We start from the raw sequence: 18,680 nt of genomic DNA on the forward strand, positions 1-18,680 counted from the left end.
ATGCAAAATAATCAAATTTTGGGGTGAACTGTCCCTTTAAAAACCTACGCTGTTTCACCACAACCATAAATCATAAGCTTCACGTATTCCAAAGATGTCCAAACTCTCTGACCTGTGTCCATCTTGCCATCCTGAGCAGCAGGTCCTTCAGGTATGACGCTCTTCACCTGCAGGAACTCATCCGGTTCATCTCCACCAATAATGGTGAAGCCAAACCCCATGTTGCTCTTCTGCAGAACGGTTGTGAGGAACGTCCCTTTGAGCTGTGTGGCGTCCCGTGTGAACGCTGGCTTTTCTGTAAACACAAAACACACAACAATCAGAGGAACGCTCCACACGAGCCCTTTCAACATGATCTCTATGGTCTTGGGAGGTTTCGGAAACAATGCTAAACTGGTATGAAAGTAGGGCGCACCTGAGCGAGACAACAAAACAACTGGGGATGGAATGAAGATGCAATATTTGGGCCACAGAGTAAAGCAGTACCTCTGTATATGGTGGGCAAAGGTAGCGCTGAAAGACCTTGACCTTGCATTTGGATTCTTCTCTTGGCCTCTAGGACGGGGTTCTCAAACTGTGTCCTTCTGTTAATGTGGCTGCGGGGTAGAACGAGCAGACACTTCAGCACGCTGGGACCCTCTTTCTGTGCAGTTATTTAAGAGAATTTCACATGGGTTCAAGGGAGAATTTCACAACTTACTCGACATAGTAACTGCCATAAATTGGATCATCAATTTTCTCCCAGCCGTACGGAAGTTCTGTAGAAAGAAATTTGGAGGATTGTGTAGTTGAACGAAATAATGTTAAAGTCGGACTAATGTTTTGTTCTCCTTATGATACGTATTCTGTAATGTAGAAATGATTTCTTACACTTAAAGTGATAGTTCAGCCCAAACAAATCTAGCATTATTGACTCACCCTCTTGTCATTTTAAAGCTGTATGACTTTCTTTCTTCCGCAGAACACAAAAGAAGATATTTTGAAGAATGTCGGTAAACCAAACAATGACGGCACCCCTTCACTTCTATTGTACAGACACAAAACCAATGAAAGTGAATGGGTGCCGTCGCTGTTCTACAGAAGAACGAGAGTCAAACAGGTTTGAAATGACGAGTATTTTTTATTTTTGGGTGAAATATCACTTTAAACGCAACATAACTGCGACCTAGTAAACGCTGAGAGAAAGATCAAATCTCTAAACCTCTGACACCTACAGTAAGCACCCTTCAGAAGCAACATTCTTAATATAAGCTATTTAATGCATGGCACGAACCATTTCTTATATTTTTCATCACAGTAAAGCCCATCCGGTGAATCAATAACCCCGAGGATGCCCTGCAGTCATAACACGCATCAAAATCAGTCTCTGAAAAACAAACATCTCTCCACACGCAGGAATTTTGACTCTGTGTACTGAACAATCCGGCGGACCATTTGTGCTGGCAGTCCATGCGCTAAACAAACCTATATCAGGACACGCAGCGGTAAATGTGAGGAGGTCTGGCAGCCCTGGGGTTACAGCCAACATACTTTAATGCGATTCAATCCCCCGGAGACGACCGAAACAAATTAAAGGCCTGGCGAGATCACCATGACAACCCCGGGCTCATCATGTGCGAGGCTCTTTTTTCCCGTCTGCTTTGTTTTTTCACCCAAATTTGACATTGTTACAACATCAAAAAATAAAGACAAAACGCACAGTAATTGTCTAAACATCACCAGTGGGACGTGGAGGAGTTTTTCTGGCGGCCTTGTTACAATCACGCACACACAAACACGAATGCAGATTAAGACTTATATCCACGTGTGAATAAACAATGCGCACAAAACATGCAAATTAAGAACGCGCAAACAAACGCGATGCTCAGATCACTCGTATCGTTTTAGACGCCTCGATTCTACATTAATTAACTTCACTAATTGTTTTTTGATAAACCCAAGACGCTCCGCAGCTGTTGTGTGTTACTGCTACATCAAGGCTGGTTAACACACAAGACTTTCATTTTTTTTCATCCTTGCCTTATTGTTCACAGCGAAGGGGTTTATAAAAAGGTTGTCAAAAACTTAAAATGGCTTGCTGTTCTAAGATGGATTAAGTTGATTCTCGCTGGTTTGCACGCCGACATCTTTGCCGATCACATTGTTCGGTAAAAGTGAAAAAAAATCAAGCTCACATCCTTCAGCTTTTTTGTATTTAAAAAACGGAAACTTCTATAACCACAAACTTCTGCAGGCTACACAATAATAATAACAAAGGCGTGCCGTGTTTAGAGTCAGACATGCAATATGGGAATGAATGGGAGCATCTGAACAGAAGAAGGTGGGAGCAGGTGCAATGGCCGACCTGGTTCTCACACCTCCCCAGGAGGGTTCAAGCAATCAATTCCCTCTTACACACATACACGCACACCCACATGTATGAACATATGCACGCACACACACACAAGCATGTACTCATCCAACCATCTAGTGCTCAACCCTGTTGCATGACATCACAAATAAATCTCATTTGATGTTTATATTAAGAAGAGACCCTTCGCTGGCTGTCATCCAAGAGCCTCAAAGTGTCATTTAACAAGCTGCTGAAAGAGGTTCTTATATGTGTGTCACATGCACAGCTTTAACAGAGTGAGAGAATGGGCGGGCGAGTGGCACTCCAGACGGTGGCACTTTCTTAATGGGAAAAAGTAAGAGGTGTGACACAACCATGGCTTGATTTACTGTAGTGTTAGTGTAATCTTAAAAGAAGAAATCTAGGTTTATCAATCAAACTGTTTGTCTTCACAATGTAAAATATAAAACTTGCGATGAAGTGTCACATTACTATACGCAAGTCATCTTTTTTATAATGTCTGATTAAAGCAAAATCGATAATTTGACTCTGTTTAATATCACAATAATCGGTTTGTGCTTACTGCTTAAAAACAGCAGACCAAATACGTTTCTTAAAGGCATAGTTCACCCAACAACGAAATTTCTGCCTCTAGTTCTTTCAAACCTGTATAAATTTCTTCGTTATGTTGAACACAAAAGATGATATTTAGATTGGTGGTCAACGGTGCCCCGGACTGGTTTGGTGTCCTGAAACATAGTAGTTTTGTTTCCTACTATGGAAGTCAATGGTGCCCCAGAACTGTTCGTTTAAACATTCTTCCAATTATCTTCTTTGTGTTCAGGGGAACAATTACATTTAAACCGGTTTGAAACAACTGCAGGCTGAGTAAATGATGACAGAAGTTTCGTTTTTGAGTGAACTATTACTTTAATGTATATCTGACGCACTTAAAGATGCTTTAGAATGCAACCTGCACCACCTTAAATATCCTTTCTTAAGCCTCCTTAAATGTATGGTCCTCCATCGACAGTTGCCATGGCAACTATGGGAGAAGTCTTTTTCTCCAGCTCTTTCATTCAGTGGCTTATGTATATTTGAGTGCATAGAATGCATGAGTGTAAATATGCATTTGTGTGTATCTTTGTCTGGTCGTATGTTTAAAAGACCTGCAAATTTTAGGTTGCAAGAAAAAAAAGAAATCCATTCGATTATCAGGCAACAAGTCATTTCAGGACATGACAACAATGACAAATGTATTCCATTCCGACTAAACTACACTGTCAGGCCTTGGAAATTCTACGGAAAAATACAGAAATAGTCGAAAGCGATAAACAAACAACGATCTAGATTTAATTCTGTATCACATAATAAACTTGGATAAGCTATGCAATACACGGAGTGATTTCCGCACATCATATAATTGGACACAAGGTAAATACTTAAAAACTTTCATTTGAGTTGATTCTGTTGACTTGACATGCCAAAAAATAAGCCTGTTGTTTTAAAGGGGAGAGGGGTATTAGTAGTCATGTCACACGGTGGCACTTAAAAGGCCTGTGGAAAGAGATATTGATTTCTTTGGCCCCATTACACTGCATTTTAATTCAACGGAGGGTTTTTAGAGATGGTGCATTTTGGTACAGAGCACAACCCATGCATGTTTATCAGACTAGCTAATAAGACCAAAAAGCAGAGGTTCGATGCAAGCGATTGAACACACCACGCTTACAAATGATATACTATGGTTCACAAACACAAGCAAAAATGTGCATGAATGAATGAATAAACACTCAAATATCATAAAGTATGAATGGGGTTTCATAGCTTGTGTTCAGAATATAAAGCTTATACTCAGAAACACAATATCTGCAATGATCTAATAGAGAATGATCGAATGAAATGATCTTGAAACCAGATCCTGAGCATGTCCTGACATCATGAAGGAACTGATCCTGTGTTAAGTGTTAAATGGAAATCCCTGCTTGTGCTCTTATACGCCTCCATGCATTCTCGGGAGGGAACCATACAAGTAGAGGTCACGACATCTCACTTCTCCTCACATAACAGGAGAAACACACAAGAACATGTTAGTACACTTACCATCTTCCTCACACTCCTCTGGGGGCTTGGCTTTCTTCGCTAGTCGAGGGTCCAGCCATGATGTTGTTTTGGTATTATGACTAGAGAGAAAAGAGAGAGCAAATTCACTATAGCAAACATTTACAGTGCGTAGAATTGTTTATTAAATTAGATATAAAAATAAATAAATAACTTTTAATAAAAAATAAAACAAAGAATTTATTTGCAAAAACAGATTACACCATTTATAAACATTCAAAATCGAATTTCTTATTATGTTATCATGTTTTTATTGTGTTAGCTGTATTTATTGTTATTACGTAATCAAAACAAATTATCTGTTTTTGCAAATGAATTCTTCAAATAATAAAATAATATAACAATATATCAAATAAAATAATTTATTACTTTATAAATAAAAATAAATAACTTGACCACCATTTTAAACAATACACTTTATTATTACTAAGAAAAATTGTGAAGGACTCTTTTATAATACCATTAATTACAGAACCCCACAATTTTTTAATAATTTAATAAATAGTATTTTTTTTATTCTTTGTGTTTACAATAATTACATAACTGCCAACTTCAAAAAGACTAGATAATATAGTGCTTTCGAACTTTACAATAGTAAATATTGAAGTATACTACAGTATTTACTACAGTTTATAAATTTCCTATAGTAATACTGGAGAATACTTTAGTGTAGGAAAATAATTATGCTATAGTATAATTAGCATAATATACAAATGTATCAAATGTAGTCAACTTAATAGAAGTATACAGAATTTTTCATCATTGTTTATTATAAGACTTTTGTGTTGGCTTGTTATGGCGAAAACCTTTGAGTATAATGGTCTCTTTGACAAAAGCTTCTCTCAATTTAAATGTTTGTGAAATAAAAATAAACTCTCAGAGCAGCTGTAGAGTTGAAGTACGGTTGAACTGCATTCGTTCATAAATGTTAAATCTTTACTTAACCAAAATCTTAACTCAACAACAAGCTGTGAATATTATAGAGCAGATAATCCAGATGAAAGAAAAACAAATTATCAAACAAAATCGCAATGCATTACAGATAATGATAATTTACTAAAAAAGAAAATCACCGTATCATCGAATAATGACCCAAGTATCTCCAGGTCCCTACCACCCCCCTCCCCTCTACGTGTTATAGATTTAATCAGGACAAACTTTACTTTGGAATAAAAAACATTCCTGACAAATATCCCACAAGGCTTCAAGCCGGAGTAGGCGTAACAATCAATACTTATAATGAGTCCCTCGCTTCTCATTAAGTGCTGTGAGACAGTGGGAGGGAGGAAAACATCTTCCTCTCGCTCTCGAGACCGTTTTCCTTCCTCTGAAACTGTGGCAGTCAGATTCAGATTAACGATGATTCATTCATCCTTCCGAATCGAGGATCAGCATAATGCGATGCGTCAATTTATCCACAATCAAAGCAGCACCGTGTACTAAAGACAAACAAATAGCGTCAAGATGGCCAAATGTAATAAACACCGAACCGAATAAACGGAGTGCAATGCACACTAATAATTCAGGTGTCCTTTATAATCTGCAAAAGAGTTTATAACGATAAAACTTGTGAAGTGTCGGATTTGGTACGCTCTGAATAAATCAATCCCATAATGCTTGATGAAAAAATTTGAATTCAGACTTTAATAAGACACAAATTTGACTGAACGCAGTAACTTATGTTGTGAGAAGCAGCGCACCCGTTTACGCCTCCATCACTCCGAAGCATGCATTGAAGTGCACTTAACTCACTCTATAAAGTAAACTTCCCCCTTCTCCGTGTACGCCATCTCCCAGTTGTCTGGCAAGGGGCCCATTTCATCGTTTTCCTGCGAGTCTTGTGGAGACTTGGGCGCTTCTCCTTCCTCTTCAGGAGCGTCCGTGGCGGTGAGGGTGGGGGTCTCAGGTGGGCACGGCCCTGGGGGCACGTCCCCGGAAGCGTCTGTGCTCTTGTCTTCATGCTCGCTTGATTCTGTGAGTAAAACAGAACGAATCTGAGTCGGGAGTTACCTTTTAACTGAAAGGCAGTTCGCTGATCGACTGGGACGTCAGGATTTTGCAGGATGGGTGCGCCGTCCCCCATGTGCAGGCGTCAATATAAGCGTGTCAAGTAGTGGGCACCATTGGACAATTTACATACCGTAGGCAGCATAGGGAAATTAACAACTTTGACCATGTGATGTCCTCTATATATATATATATATATATATATTTTTTTTTAATACATTTTAAGCGAAAATAGTAAGTTATAACCTGGTGTGATGGCGATGCCGTTGCCATTGACGACAGGGCTGTCCTCCTCCTCTTCTTCTGGTGGTTCGATGCTGTCCTTCTCCATGTTGCTGACGGACTTGTTTCTCTTCCTTTTCCCCTCTGCACTGGGTCGGGCGCCGGGCAAGAGTTGGTCCGTCACATTAAACAGCATGGGCGTGGGCTCCGCTGGAGGCTTCGGCGTGCCATAGAAGTTATCTAGGGACAACGGAGGACACCGTTCATTAACATGATCAGAGAGCCCGGTGTATGTTCGGCAGATTCTCACCATCAGTAATTTAAAGAGACAGGTCTCCTATTTCCCCAAAGACCCCTGAAAGAAAAGGAAGTCTGGAGAAGAGTATCTTTTCCATCAGCGGTCAGGTTTAGCAACAGTCACCTTATGGTTATGCTAGTATTGATATGTTGAGCTTAGGTTTGTGCATTTTGGACATTTGAAAAACAAATCTGAAGAATAAAAGGATTTCAATGATACAAATAGTAATAGTAATAGTAGTCGGTGTAAAAAAGGGATAGTGCCATATGAAAATTCTATCAACATTTACTAACCACGTTTATGACTTTGTTCAGATGAAAACAGAATTTTTTTTATATTAAAATGATGTCATTTTATTTTATATAGGAGCCAAATAGCTTCGAAAAGTACATCTACCAATCAGTAAAGTAATCCAGCTGGCCAAAAAAAGTCTTTTAAAGAAAAGCAATGTTTTGGTGAGAAAAAAATATATTTAAAGATAAACAAAACAGTTCACCCAAAATAAAAAAATGTCATTATTTACTCAACCTCATGTTATTAAAACCTGTGTATCATTCAAATCATTTGTTGTTTTGGGTTTTCAAGTTACAATAGGAGTGAATAGGAATCCTGTGCTCACTTTATAAGAGAGTTACACCCCATGGTGTATATTTCAAGTGTCCTGAAGGCCTATAAATGGGCTTGTATAGAACAATAAAACAATTTCACATGTTTTTTGATGTTTGTACCTTAATTTCTCTGCATCTTGCTGACACATCCTGGTTGTTATGGCAACAAACAGGCAGCTGTTTCTCTTGTGAATGCACACAAAGAGATCAAAATCTTTATAAAATAACAGATTGTTTTTTTATATTTCTTCACCAAACCTATTTGTATGCATTCAGGGATCTTGAAATCGTCGTGTGGAGTTATTTCATAAAGTTTTTTTGTCCGTTTGAAGTCTGAGAGGAGGGTACCCATTTACTCCCACTGCGCCCCAAAACGCCCTTTAAAAATATCACCACTTTGGAATTGAAGATCACAGAAATCCAAGGGTTTGAATGACACAAGGTTGAGTAAATAATGACAATGTTTCCATTTTAGGGCGAACTATCCCTTTAGTTGATCACATGCAAGCCATAGGATGTAAAGATATAAAAAGCTTAAAGGTCCAATGTGTGATTTTTTGGACGGTCTATAGACATAAATGCAATATCATATACATAACTATACCTTCAGAGGTGTATAAAACCTTACATAATTAAGCGTTGTGTATTTATATTATTAGAATGAGCTATTTCTATTTACACACACCGCTGGTCCCCTTACACGAATTCACAATGTTGTTTCGACGGACAAACTGCTCTGCAGAGCGCTTTTTCGTAAATACATTATCTCCTTTGGCAAAGAAGCATGAGCATAATGACATCTTTGTCCTGTGTCAGCCACCATAGTGCAAATGAGTCGAAAGGGAGGGTTGAAGGGTGGAGTGAGTCGTTGGTTACTAGCTGCCGCTAAATTACATACACTGGCCCTTTAACAAATACAATGCATTCAGTTTCATTCCATCAGTTGTGCAGCCTCAAGGTCTGGACGAAATGTCATTATAGTGACTTGGTGGCTCTCCCAACACTCCAACAAGTCAAAACACGTTTCCATAGCGGCTTGACATGCCGAAACGACAAACTGTGATTTTTTAAACTTTTCAATCATGTTTTCAATAACTTTGCTTAAGTTATTTTATTCTGTGTGACTTTTGCCTTCATAGAACCTACACTTGCCGGCTCACCAATCGTCTCATTGAAGATTGAAAAGAAATCATGTGTATCGAGGGAAATCTGTTTAATGATTAAAAACTGCGGCACTGACTTTATAAATTCATCTGCAGGTCTGTGGGGAACAGAACAGGAGAGGTGAAGTTCATAGATTGGGGAAAAGCTTTATTTTAATCACATGCAGTGACCCAGAATAAAAGACTGTGAATGGGCAAATCATCAAAATCAATGGCACAAATCAACAAAAATCCAGTACATCTATGGAAATGCAATGATTTGAGTTGAATCGGTTGGCAATACAATCGAAACACAACATTACAGCTCACATTACAAGCCTTAAATCGATCGATTGAACAGTGATGCCCATCGTGAGGTGGCACTTTGTGTCATTCTCAGATTAACATCTACATTGAACGTGTCAAAGCTTTTAACTCTTGAAATTTCCGCATTGACATTTCTATGAAATGTCACACCTTTAAAAATCTCACATTTATGCTTATCTGCATTTTTCGGGCGAATATGCAAAAGACTACCAGACACAAGTGACACAAAAGAACGTGTACAAAAGGGAACAGAGACCCATCTTGTGTATGTGTACACTGTTCTCCGTCTACCTGAACAGAGGCTGTTATGATGCTGTATTCGTGGGAAGGTTTTTCTTCTCAAACAGACAAGAAACCTGTGTCTGCCTGCCTGTGAAACTAGTCCACACACCTCCGTGTCGGCTCTCAGGGGACTCGACTGCACCAGTTCTGAATACCTCTGCGCAATGTCAAAGGCATACGCGCTCCTCCTCGCAGTAACATCGAGCGTATTTATGAAAATTCATATTTTGTCCCAGTGTAACAGGTGTGACACACTTTATTTAAAAAGGCAATCATTTATTGAGATGCTGTAGGCTTAATAGTGAATTTGTCTTACCTTCATAAGTTCCACTTTCTAATAAGGCCCCGCTTTTTTCCAATTCCATAAACCGCTCAATGCTCACAAAGTTGTAGTCCACACCTGGGACTTCCCCCTCTTTGGGCTGCCTCGTCGTGCCTGCAGAAAAAACACATGACATCTGTCAGAATATTTAAGTTGTGGAGTGAAATAGCCATTTAGTGCGGAGGCCAGTGAAGCACGGTGAAGATATCAAACTCTAATAGTAAATGTTACTTTGATATATATATATAGCTCAAATTTGTTGGTACCCTCCACAAAAAATGAAGAACGCACAATTTTCTCTGAAATAGCTTGAAACTGACAAAATTAATTGGCATCCACCATTGTTTATTCCATATTTAATAGAAATCAGATTTTTTTTATTCAACATAATATTTTAAAGGATAAGACCAATGAAAATGTCATGGAGAAAAGTGATGGGACCCCTAAGCTAATATTTTGTTGCACAACCTTTAGAGGCGATCACTGCAAGAAATTTCTTCTGTAGCTCTCAATGCGACTTGTTAATAGGATTCGGACCAGGACTCACAAAAGGCCACTTCAGAATAGTCCAATGTTTTGTTCTTATCCATTCTTGGGTGATTTTAGCTTGGGTGTTTTTTGGGTCATTATCCTGTTTGAGAACCCATGACCAGCGACTGAGCTTTCTGACACTGGACAGTACGTCTCCCTCCAGAATCCCTTGAGTCTTAAGATTTCATTGTGCCCTGCACAAATTCAATTCCAGATGCAGCAAAGCAGCCCGAAAACATGAGGTATGTTTTTGAAAGCTTGATTTTATTCATCTGTGAACATAGAGCTGATGTGACTTGCTATAAAACTCCTCCTGATCTGTCCAAAGGACATCCTCCCAGAAGGATTGTGGCTTGTCAATATGAATTTGAGCAAATTCCAGTCTGGCTTTTTTATGTTTTTCTTTCAAAAGTGGAGTCCTCCTGGGTCTTCTTCCATGGAGCCCACTTTTGCTCAAAAAGCGACGGATGGTGCGATCAGAAACTGACGTACCTTCACCTTGGAGTTTAGCTTGTCTCTCTTTGGCAGTTATCCTTTTTCTAGCATTCGCACTTATGTATTCTCTTTTCTAAGGTGTACCAACAAATGTGTCAAGGCCATTCCACGGCTTCTTTGCTTTATTCTATGACATACCAAAGGCGAGCAAGTAGCATACATGACACAATAGATTTTAATTTCATTACTCTTCAGGAGGAATGAAGCATTATATCAATGAGCTGTAAGTGTACCAACAACTTTGAGCACATCTGTATATATATATATATATCAAATATATATAATATACCAAACATTGGTATTCTGATGTTTTCAGTTTGTGAAACAGCCCTTTCAAAACAGAAAATGACAAACATATCAAGATCAATAAAATTGAAAAAATGTATTTGAGAATAATCCATATTTCCCATTTTATTTAAATGTTGTGTTTAATTAAAGCATTTTCAGACGGAGACTTTTCAGGGGAATCAAAAATACTTAAGACATCAAGCCATGGGGATTTGCAAGACATATATTTAGCAACCAAATCTTAATCCAATCCCTTGAGTTCTTTCCAAATCTCTCGGCTCAAAAAGGTTTGATAAATCATTATTGGGTTAAGAACTTCCGAGGAGAGTCATCTCTGCTCTATACGCCAACACGCTGCCCTTGAAAGTGACGTTTGTCATTGCTGCAACACTTGCAGCAGAAAACAGCATCAGAGAAAAAAGTGATTATTTTGCCCCAACAGTCCTTTTGGTGGTTTTAAGGTCCCTATTAAAAGTTAGACATCTATAGTACTACGGGCTGCACAATAAATCATTAATAAACTGCACCTGATTAGGCAATTTAATAAGACATCAATGTCGCACATGCTACAAAAAATCGGTCTGTGCTTAGAATACATTTGACAGTGTAGCACCTGTGTGATAATGTTTGGCAGGTACATTAGACAGACTGCTGTCGAACACACAAAAAAATCAAGTGTCTTCACGCCCACCCGCCAAAATAAAAGTCTCCTTGATTTGAACCAGATGATAGAATAATCAACTTGTAGTAAATTTAAAACTGTAGTAAACACTAGTGAGGTTCAAATATACTATAGAATACAATAATTTACTGCCGTTTACCTGTAGTAAATACTGTATTACACTACATTATTTTTATGGACAATGTATTCACGTATAGTAAAGCATTGAAAATACAGAACTCAGAAAAAATAAAAAATGTCCGTTTGTATAATGCCAATGTCCTTTTTCAGTGACCTTTCTATTTATGTGATGACCTGCATTTATGTTTTTTGACGATAACAGACGTATAATTGTGCTACAACTGTTTGGCCTGTGCTACAAAACTTTAAACCTCTAAAGCACCGGTGCTATGTCCAAAAAAGTTAACATTCAGCCCTTAAGAGCATGTAGTATAGCCTAAAATCTTACTTATACACAATAAGTACTTTTGAATTTGCACATATATAGTTTAGTTGTGGTACCAACTCTCCGAGTATGGGCCAACAGGACCATTAATCTGTTTCTATTATATTAAATAGCATAAGAGAGATGCACCTTCACACTTTTTTTTCTGTCAACTACCGTTTTTTAAATCAATTACCATATAGATGAATCAACTTTTTAAATGGGTTGTGGGTAATTAAATTTGTAAATAAAAAGATGACGTTTTCTTTCAAATTGTATTCAATTCAATTAACACTACTCAACAGTGATTGATGCTTTGTGGAGGTCTACCAGAAGCAAACTTTGGGCCACAAAACGATTGTTTATGTAGTTGCCTCTTAAACCGTCTAAATCCAAACAGAGACCGGAAGTTAACCATGCGCGCGCGTGTGTGTGTTTGTGTGAACTGCACAGACACAGTCTTTCACACAGATGCTAAACTGTCAGCTGTTATAAAAGCGCTTGTAGCAGACACATTATCATTCCCATAAGAAATAACAATGCTCCGATTAGACATCAGTTATTAGTATTACCATGCAATCGCTAATGCTTGTCATGAGCTAATGCTAGCAGAATTAACACACTCCTCCACCACAATAAAACTGTCAGGGATGACATCGTTTTTTGCCGAAAAACTCATTACAGCAGAGGAAAAATTGATAATAATATATCATCTCAAACCATGACTAGAAAACCTAATAGAAAGCAGTGAAACAAAAATGTGAAACGTAACTACAGGTTCTTTGATGGTGCTCAGCTGTTCACATGTTCATCCAGCAGGAAAAAACGCCCAAATACACTGTAAAAACCAGCAAAAACACCAGCTGATGAGCCAACTGGGTTCAGTTTAATGAAATCACACAAATGACACAAGCCGGACTCAAACATGCAAAGTCTGTTCGAATGTCACAGCGCTCTATTTATATACATTTATATAACTTACATTATATAAAAGGCAGTTCATGCTAGTTCTGATCAAATGCAGTCGCCTATATGTGAGACTCTGTTACGCTTAAATAACACTTTTCACATCAGGAAGCTCATTACAGATTCAGTGGAAAGATAGGAGTTACCTCGTATCTTAAAATCAAAGCCAGTGGGGAATGTATTTCTCAGCTCGTGTGAACTCGTTTGAACAAGAAAAGTCCATTTGGATTTTCGGGCTAAAATGACAGCGCACATGCGATGCTCGGAGAGTCAAAGGTAGCGCTGAATTATAAAAGCGAGGCATAAAACTAAAATGAACTTATTTTTACAGAAACGAGAGACTGGGAATGAGAGACCAGAATATCACACACAGTTTACGTAATCTGCAGACAGGAATGACTGCGTGCTTTTGAACATCTGAATCACCTCAATATCATTTTTCTAGCACATTCAAAATGGGGCTGAATGAAAAACGTGTGAATGTTTTTAGCAGATTCAATGGCTCCCCCTGAGATCATAAGGCTTTTATGTTGAGAATATACACAACCATGTTTTCAATCTGTAAACCTGTGCTGGCCATAAATGTAATATAAATCATCCGTGTGTTTAAAGAAGAGCAGAATGACTCAATTACATACTTTAAAGAGTCATATTATAAATACGGATAAACAAAATGACATGAGCTGGCCACTGATCTGTCCTTTTAACACATCTGATCAGTGCGCTGATTAAATACAGTCATGGGGTAAATTTGATTAAAACCGCCTCTCTCTCTCTCTCTCTCTCTCTCTCTCTCGCTCGCTCGCTCGCTCATGCGATTACAGCTGATGTGATTATGAGAAATGATGAGGGAATATTGCGTCCAGCTTTACCTGCTTATGATTCTCTGCTTGATTACCTCCTTATATCAGCTTCATCTTCCAACGAAAGCATCCCGGCGCAAAATTGATCTTTGGATACAACCGGCTCACACCAAGAGGCACCGCCTCCTCTGGCACAGCCAATCAACATCAGGAATACGAAAATACAAATGTCAAACTATTTTGATTTGAATAGAACTTTTTACAATACACGCCTTTACAAAAAATACTGCAATTGATTCCCTGTTGAGCAGTACAGCGATTTTAAAGATTGTCTTATCTTTAGGTCCCCAGTGAGCAAGCAACTGTTTCAGGGAAGAAAAACTCCAGATGTTAGTAGTGGATAAAAAACCTTCTAAACCATTGTCATTATGTGCTAGCTTACCATCCCAGCTCATTTTTTGCCTATTCCTGCCTTGATTCATCTCTTCAGCATTTCTCCATTTTAAATTCAGCGGCAGCGTCTCTTTGGATCACACGAAATGCGAGTGACATTCCAACCTGCGAGACAAAGCTCCGACAACTAATGTACGAGAGACTCTCAGTCGAGTCACACCGCCAACAGTGTGCAAAACCGTATTCATGAGATTGATCTGAGATGCAGCAAAACCATTTCCTTTCCAAAAGGTTTATTTGCTTATTACAGAGAAACTGGGCCTGGTTGTAAGAACGTTCACGGTACGTGTTCAATATGTTCATTGAATCATTCCTTTTCAATGGCAAATAACATGAACCCCTTTCTGTATTATAGGGATGGTTCACCCCCCCCCCCAAAAAAAGATCTGTTATCATTTATTGACCCTAATTTCAATTAAAACCTAGTCTTTCTTCTGTTGAACACAAAAGAAGATATTTTGAGAAATATCGCAGTTGTATTGTGTCCATATAATGGAATCAATAGGGTCCAATTTTGTTTGGTTGACAGCGCTCTTAAAAATATATTTTTTGTGTTCTGCAAAAGTAAGAAAGTCACACAGGTTTGGAATGGGATACATAAACACTAACAACATTCAGAAGTTTCAAGAAGTCCAGAGGGTACAATATCAAGTCAGCACTTGTGACTTTCTGTCTGCCGGACACTGACACTGAGGTCCTACCCTCGTGTACCACAGATGAAAACCGTTTGAGGGTTGGATGAGCACTGTGGCTGAAGGGTTGAAATTTGCCTGTAATCTTCTGCAGCCCTCGCTGACACACAGACGGGGGGGCCGTGTTCCCTCTAATCTGCGGTCGCTCCAACCTTGAAGGCCGGCGATGCTCTGAATCTCTAATATCTAAATGGAGGTAAACAGCTCTCAGGGCGGGCAGAAGTGAAGGGATATCGGAGATACCGCAGCGCTGGAGCGAATGAGCCACGCTTATTGGATGACCCCGGGGATGAGGACAGCGACTTGTGTTTTGTTTGTTTGTTCTGTTGTGTTTTCAACATGATGCAGAAAACCGGCACTTCAATCACAGCGCAGTTTCTTCCGAGCGATAAAACCAATGACTCATCACATTATAGATTGTAAAGGATTGAATGCCTTGAGGAACCAGAGGGAAATATGATCAACTTGAACTTCAGGAAGGACACACAAAACTTTTTTTTAAAGGAACGGTTCACCCAAAAATGAAGATTCTGTCTTCATTTACTAACCCTCAAATCATAAATCTGTATAAATTACTTTTTCTAAAGATATTTGGAAGAATGCTTGTAACCAAGCAGTTCTTGGATACCATTGACTAGCATAGTAGCGTCTACATCGCCTTAAAACTTCAAACATCATCGTCATTTTGAATAACTCATCATGGTCTCTTGAGTTGACCTTTGAGAGGAGAGTCTGAAGGCTGGCTGAAAGCACAGAACGCTTAAGGAATATATTTGCGTCAGAGAAACATTTCAACCCTGGGCTTCGGAAAACGAGGGTCGTGATGTGGCAGCGAGCTACTAGCTGTGACTAACTCTCTCATGGTTTAAAGAATTTCATGCCGGTCGTACAACCGAGCACACACGCTTTGGCATGAATGAAGCGGTTTGAGAAGCTGAAATCACAGAAACCCCAAAAACTCAGACTTCATCAAATTCCATTCAATTTCACTGTTTATTCACCATATTCATGAGTATTTATAGTCTCCATCACGTATACGCTCAAAAAGGCGTAAATAATCCCAAATCTCAATGCCTTCGTTTTGATTTATGTTTCGGCTGAACAGATTCAGCATCAGTGTCTATTGGCCCTATCACAGAGGCCCATCACTAACTGAGTGTACTGCCTGGCTGCCATGAAGGATGAAGGGACTCATACATCAGGGTGACGTCGGAAGAGACCGTGGCTGGGAGAGATAGAGAGACGGAAAGAAAGAAAGGGTACCAAGAACAGAAAGAGTGAGAGACGGCGAGATGGAGAGGGAAAGAAAAGGATGCAAAGCAACAGAGACATAATAAAAAGGAAAGCTCTCTCAGAGAGAGATAGAGAGATAGCAGAATAAGACAAAAAAGAGGGAAGAAAAGACAGACAGACAGACATAAACAGAGAGAAACTGAAAGAGAGAGAGGCAAAGAGACGTATAGAGCGACAGAATAAAGGTCATTGCACATGGGGTCCAAAATATGCACAATATTTTTGACAATCATGTAAAAATTTGGATCGGGTTCAATTTTCTAAATTTTTCGCATCCGTAGCAAGCATTTTACGAGTCGTTTTGACAATTCAGATCCACCATGCAAGGAAGCGCCCAAATCAAGGATGACGTCTGAGTGCACTTCATCTCGCAGCACAAAGTACTATATGAAAAACAATATTCGGATTACAACAACATAGAATATAAAGAGCGTGGCAGATGAGCAGATGATTGCGGAACGGCTTGATACACAACCAGGTTCCACGATTGCGTTCACGGGAGAAACTGAAAAACTGGAGTTTCACGGGAGAAATAACAAAACGGATGGATAAGACTGAGAGACAGAGTAAGACAAAGGTATGGAAAGACTGAGAGACAAAGAGAAATAGGCAAAAAAGACAACAAAACAGACATAGAAAGAGATGGACAGAATGTAAAATAAATAGACAGACAAATAAACTGGAATATAAAAGAGACAGAAATAGAGAGAGACAAAAAAAGACAGACAGATAAACAGACAGAAATATATGAGACAATAAAAGACAGACAGACAGAGAAAAAGAGAGTCGAAAGAAAGACAGACAGAGAGAAAAAGAGAGTCGAAAAGACAAACAGACAGAGAAAAAGAGAGTCGAAAGAAGACAGACAGACAGACAGAGAAAAAGAGAGTCGAAAAGAAAGACAGACAGACAGACAGACAGAGAAAAAGAGAGTCGAAAAGAAAGACAGACAGAGAGAAAAAGAGAGTCGAAAAGACAGACAGACAGAGAAAAAGAGAGTCGAAAAGAAAGACAGACAGAGAAAGAGAGAGAGAGTCGAAAAGAAAGACAGACAGAGAAAGAGAGAGTCGAAAAGACGGACAGACAGAGAAAAGGAGAGTCGAAAAGACAGACAGACAGAGAGAGAAAAAGAGAGTCGAGAAGACAGACAGACAGAGAAAAAGAGAGTCGAAAAGACGGACAGACAGAGAAAAGGAGAGTCGAAAAGACGGACAGACAGAGAGAGAAAAAGAGAGTCGAAAAGACAGACAGGCAGAGAAAAAGAAAGTCGAAAAGACAGACAGACAGAGAAAAGAGAGTCGAAAAGACAGACAGACAGAGAAAGAGAGAGAGAGTCGAAAAGACAGACAGACAGAGAATGAGAGAGTCGAAAAGACAGACAGACAGAGAAAGAGAGAGTCGAAAAGACAGACAGACAGAGAAAGAGAGAGTCGAAAAGACAGACAGACAGAGAATGAGAGAGTCGAAAAGACAGACAGACAGAGAAAGAGAGAGTCGAAAAGACAGACAGACAGAGAATGAGAGAGTCGAAAAGACAGACAGACAGACAGAGAAAGAGAGAGTCGAAAAGACAGACAGACAGAGAAAGAGAGAGTCGAAAAGACAGACAGACAGAGAATGAGAGAGTCGAAAAGACAGACAGACAGAGAAAGAGAGAGAGAGTCGAAAAGAAAGACAGACAGAGAAAGAGACGGAATGAAAAAGAGAGATAAATAAACAGAAATACAGGAGACAAAAATTGACAGAAAGACAAAGAAAGAGAGAGAGATGAAAAGACAGAAAGCGAAAAAAAGAGAAAGAATGTAAAAGACGGACAAACAGACAGAAATAAAAAAAGAGGAAGAAAGAGAGAGAGACACAACGACAGACCGAGAAAGAAAGAAAAAGAGATAGACAGACAGACAAAAATAGACAGACAAATAGACAGAAATATACAAGACAAAAAGTCAAAGAGACAGACAGACATGGAAGAGAGAGAGACCACAAAAAGAGAGAGAGACCACAAAAAGAGAGAGAGACCACAAAAAGAAATAGACAGAAAATGACAAATAGACAGAGATAGACAGAAAGAAAAAGAAAGAAAGACAGCAAGAGTGAGAGAGCGAGACAGAGAGCCCCTGGTGGATTGAAAGGCCATTTAAAAGTTTCATTCCATCACCCAGCACAGCCGTAAGCCGGCTCAAACCGCCATGCACACCCGAATGGAAAAGCTGCGCGTTCTCATGGAGAAGAACTCGCATAAGCTCTGATCAAATTTCTTCGTCTACGGCTGTCGGAACTCGTAAAACCGGAGTCTAAGCAGTCGAAACCAATACCAGTGAATCTTCACCATTTCAGACAGAGGTCAAATTCTGAGATGTGACATTACCCAACAGTCTCTTCATCATCATAG

At 39.2% G+C, this 18,680-nt stretch overlaps 1 protein-coding gene across 9 annotated transcripts in view; it reads right to left on the reverse strand.

The window, feature by feature from the left end:
- The window catches only part of magi2b (membrane associated guanylate kinase, WW and PDZ domain containing 2b), a 65,181-nt gene that overhangs the window by 24,285 nt on the left and 22,216 nt on the right, over positions 1-18,680 (reverse strand). For 7 of the 9 annotated variants that reach the window (XM_056739840.1, XM_056739849.1, XM_056739841.1 and 4 more), the window contains exons 3-9: positions 9,656-9,775; positions 6,707-6,922; positions 6,206-6,425; positions 4,436-4,515; positions 701-758; positions 487-596; positions 113-295 (exon numbers count right to left, since the gene is read on the reverse strand). In XM_056739840.1, the coding sequence (XP_056595818.1) occupies positions 113-295; positions 487-596; positions 701-758; positions 4,436-4,515; positions 6,206-6,425; positions 6,707-6,922; positions 9,656-9,775 (987 nt within the window). Of the gene's footprint in view, positions 1-112; positions 296-486; positions 597-700; positions 759-4,435; positions 4,516-6,205; positions 6,426-6,706; positions 6,923-7,273; positions 7,368-9,655; positions 9,776-18,680 lie in introns of those variants that run through there. The other 2 variants (XM_056739848.1, XM_056739843.1) reach the window with 2 other exon arrangements.

This window comes from Triplophysa dalaica, chromosome 24 (genome assembly GCF_015846415.1).
Source record: "Triplophysa dalaica isolate WHDGS20190420 chromosome 24, ASM1584641v1, whole genome shotgun sequence".
NCBI classification, from domain to species: domain Eukaryota; kingdom Metazoa; phylum Chordata; class Actinopteri; order Cypriniformes; family Nemacheilidae; genus Triplophysa; species Triplophysa dalaica.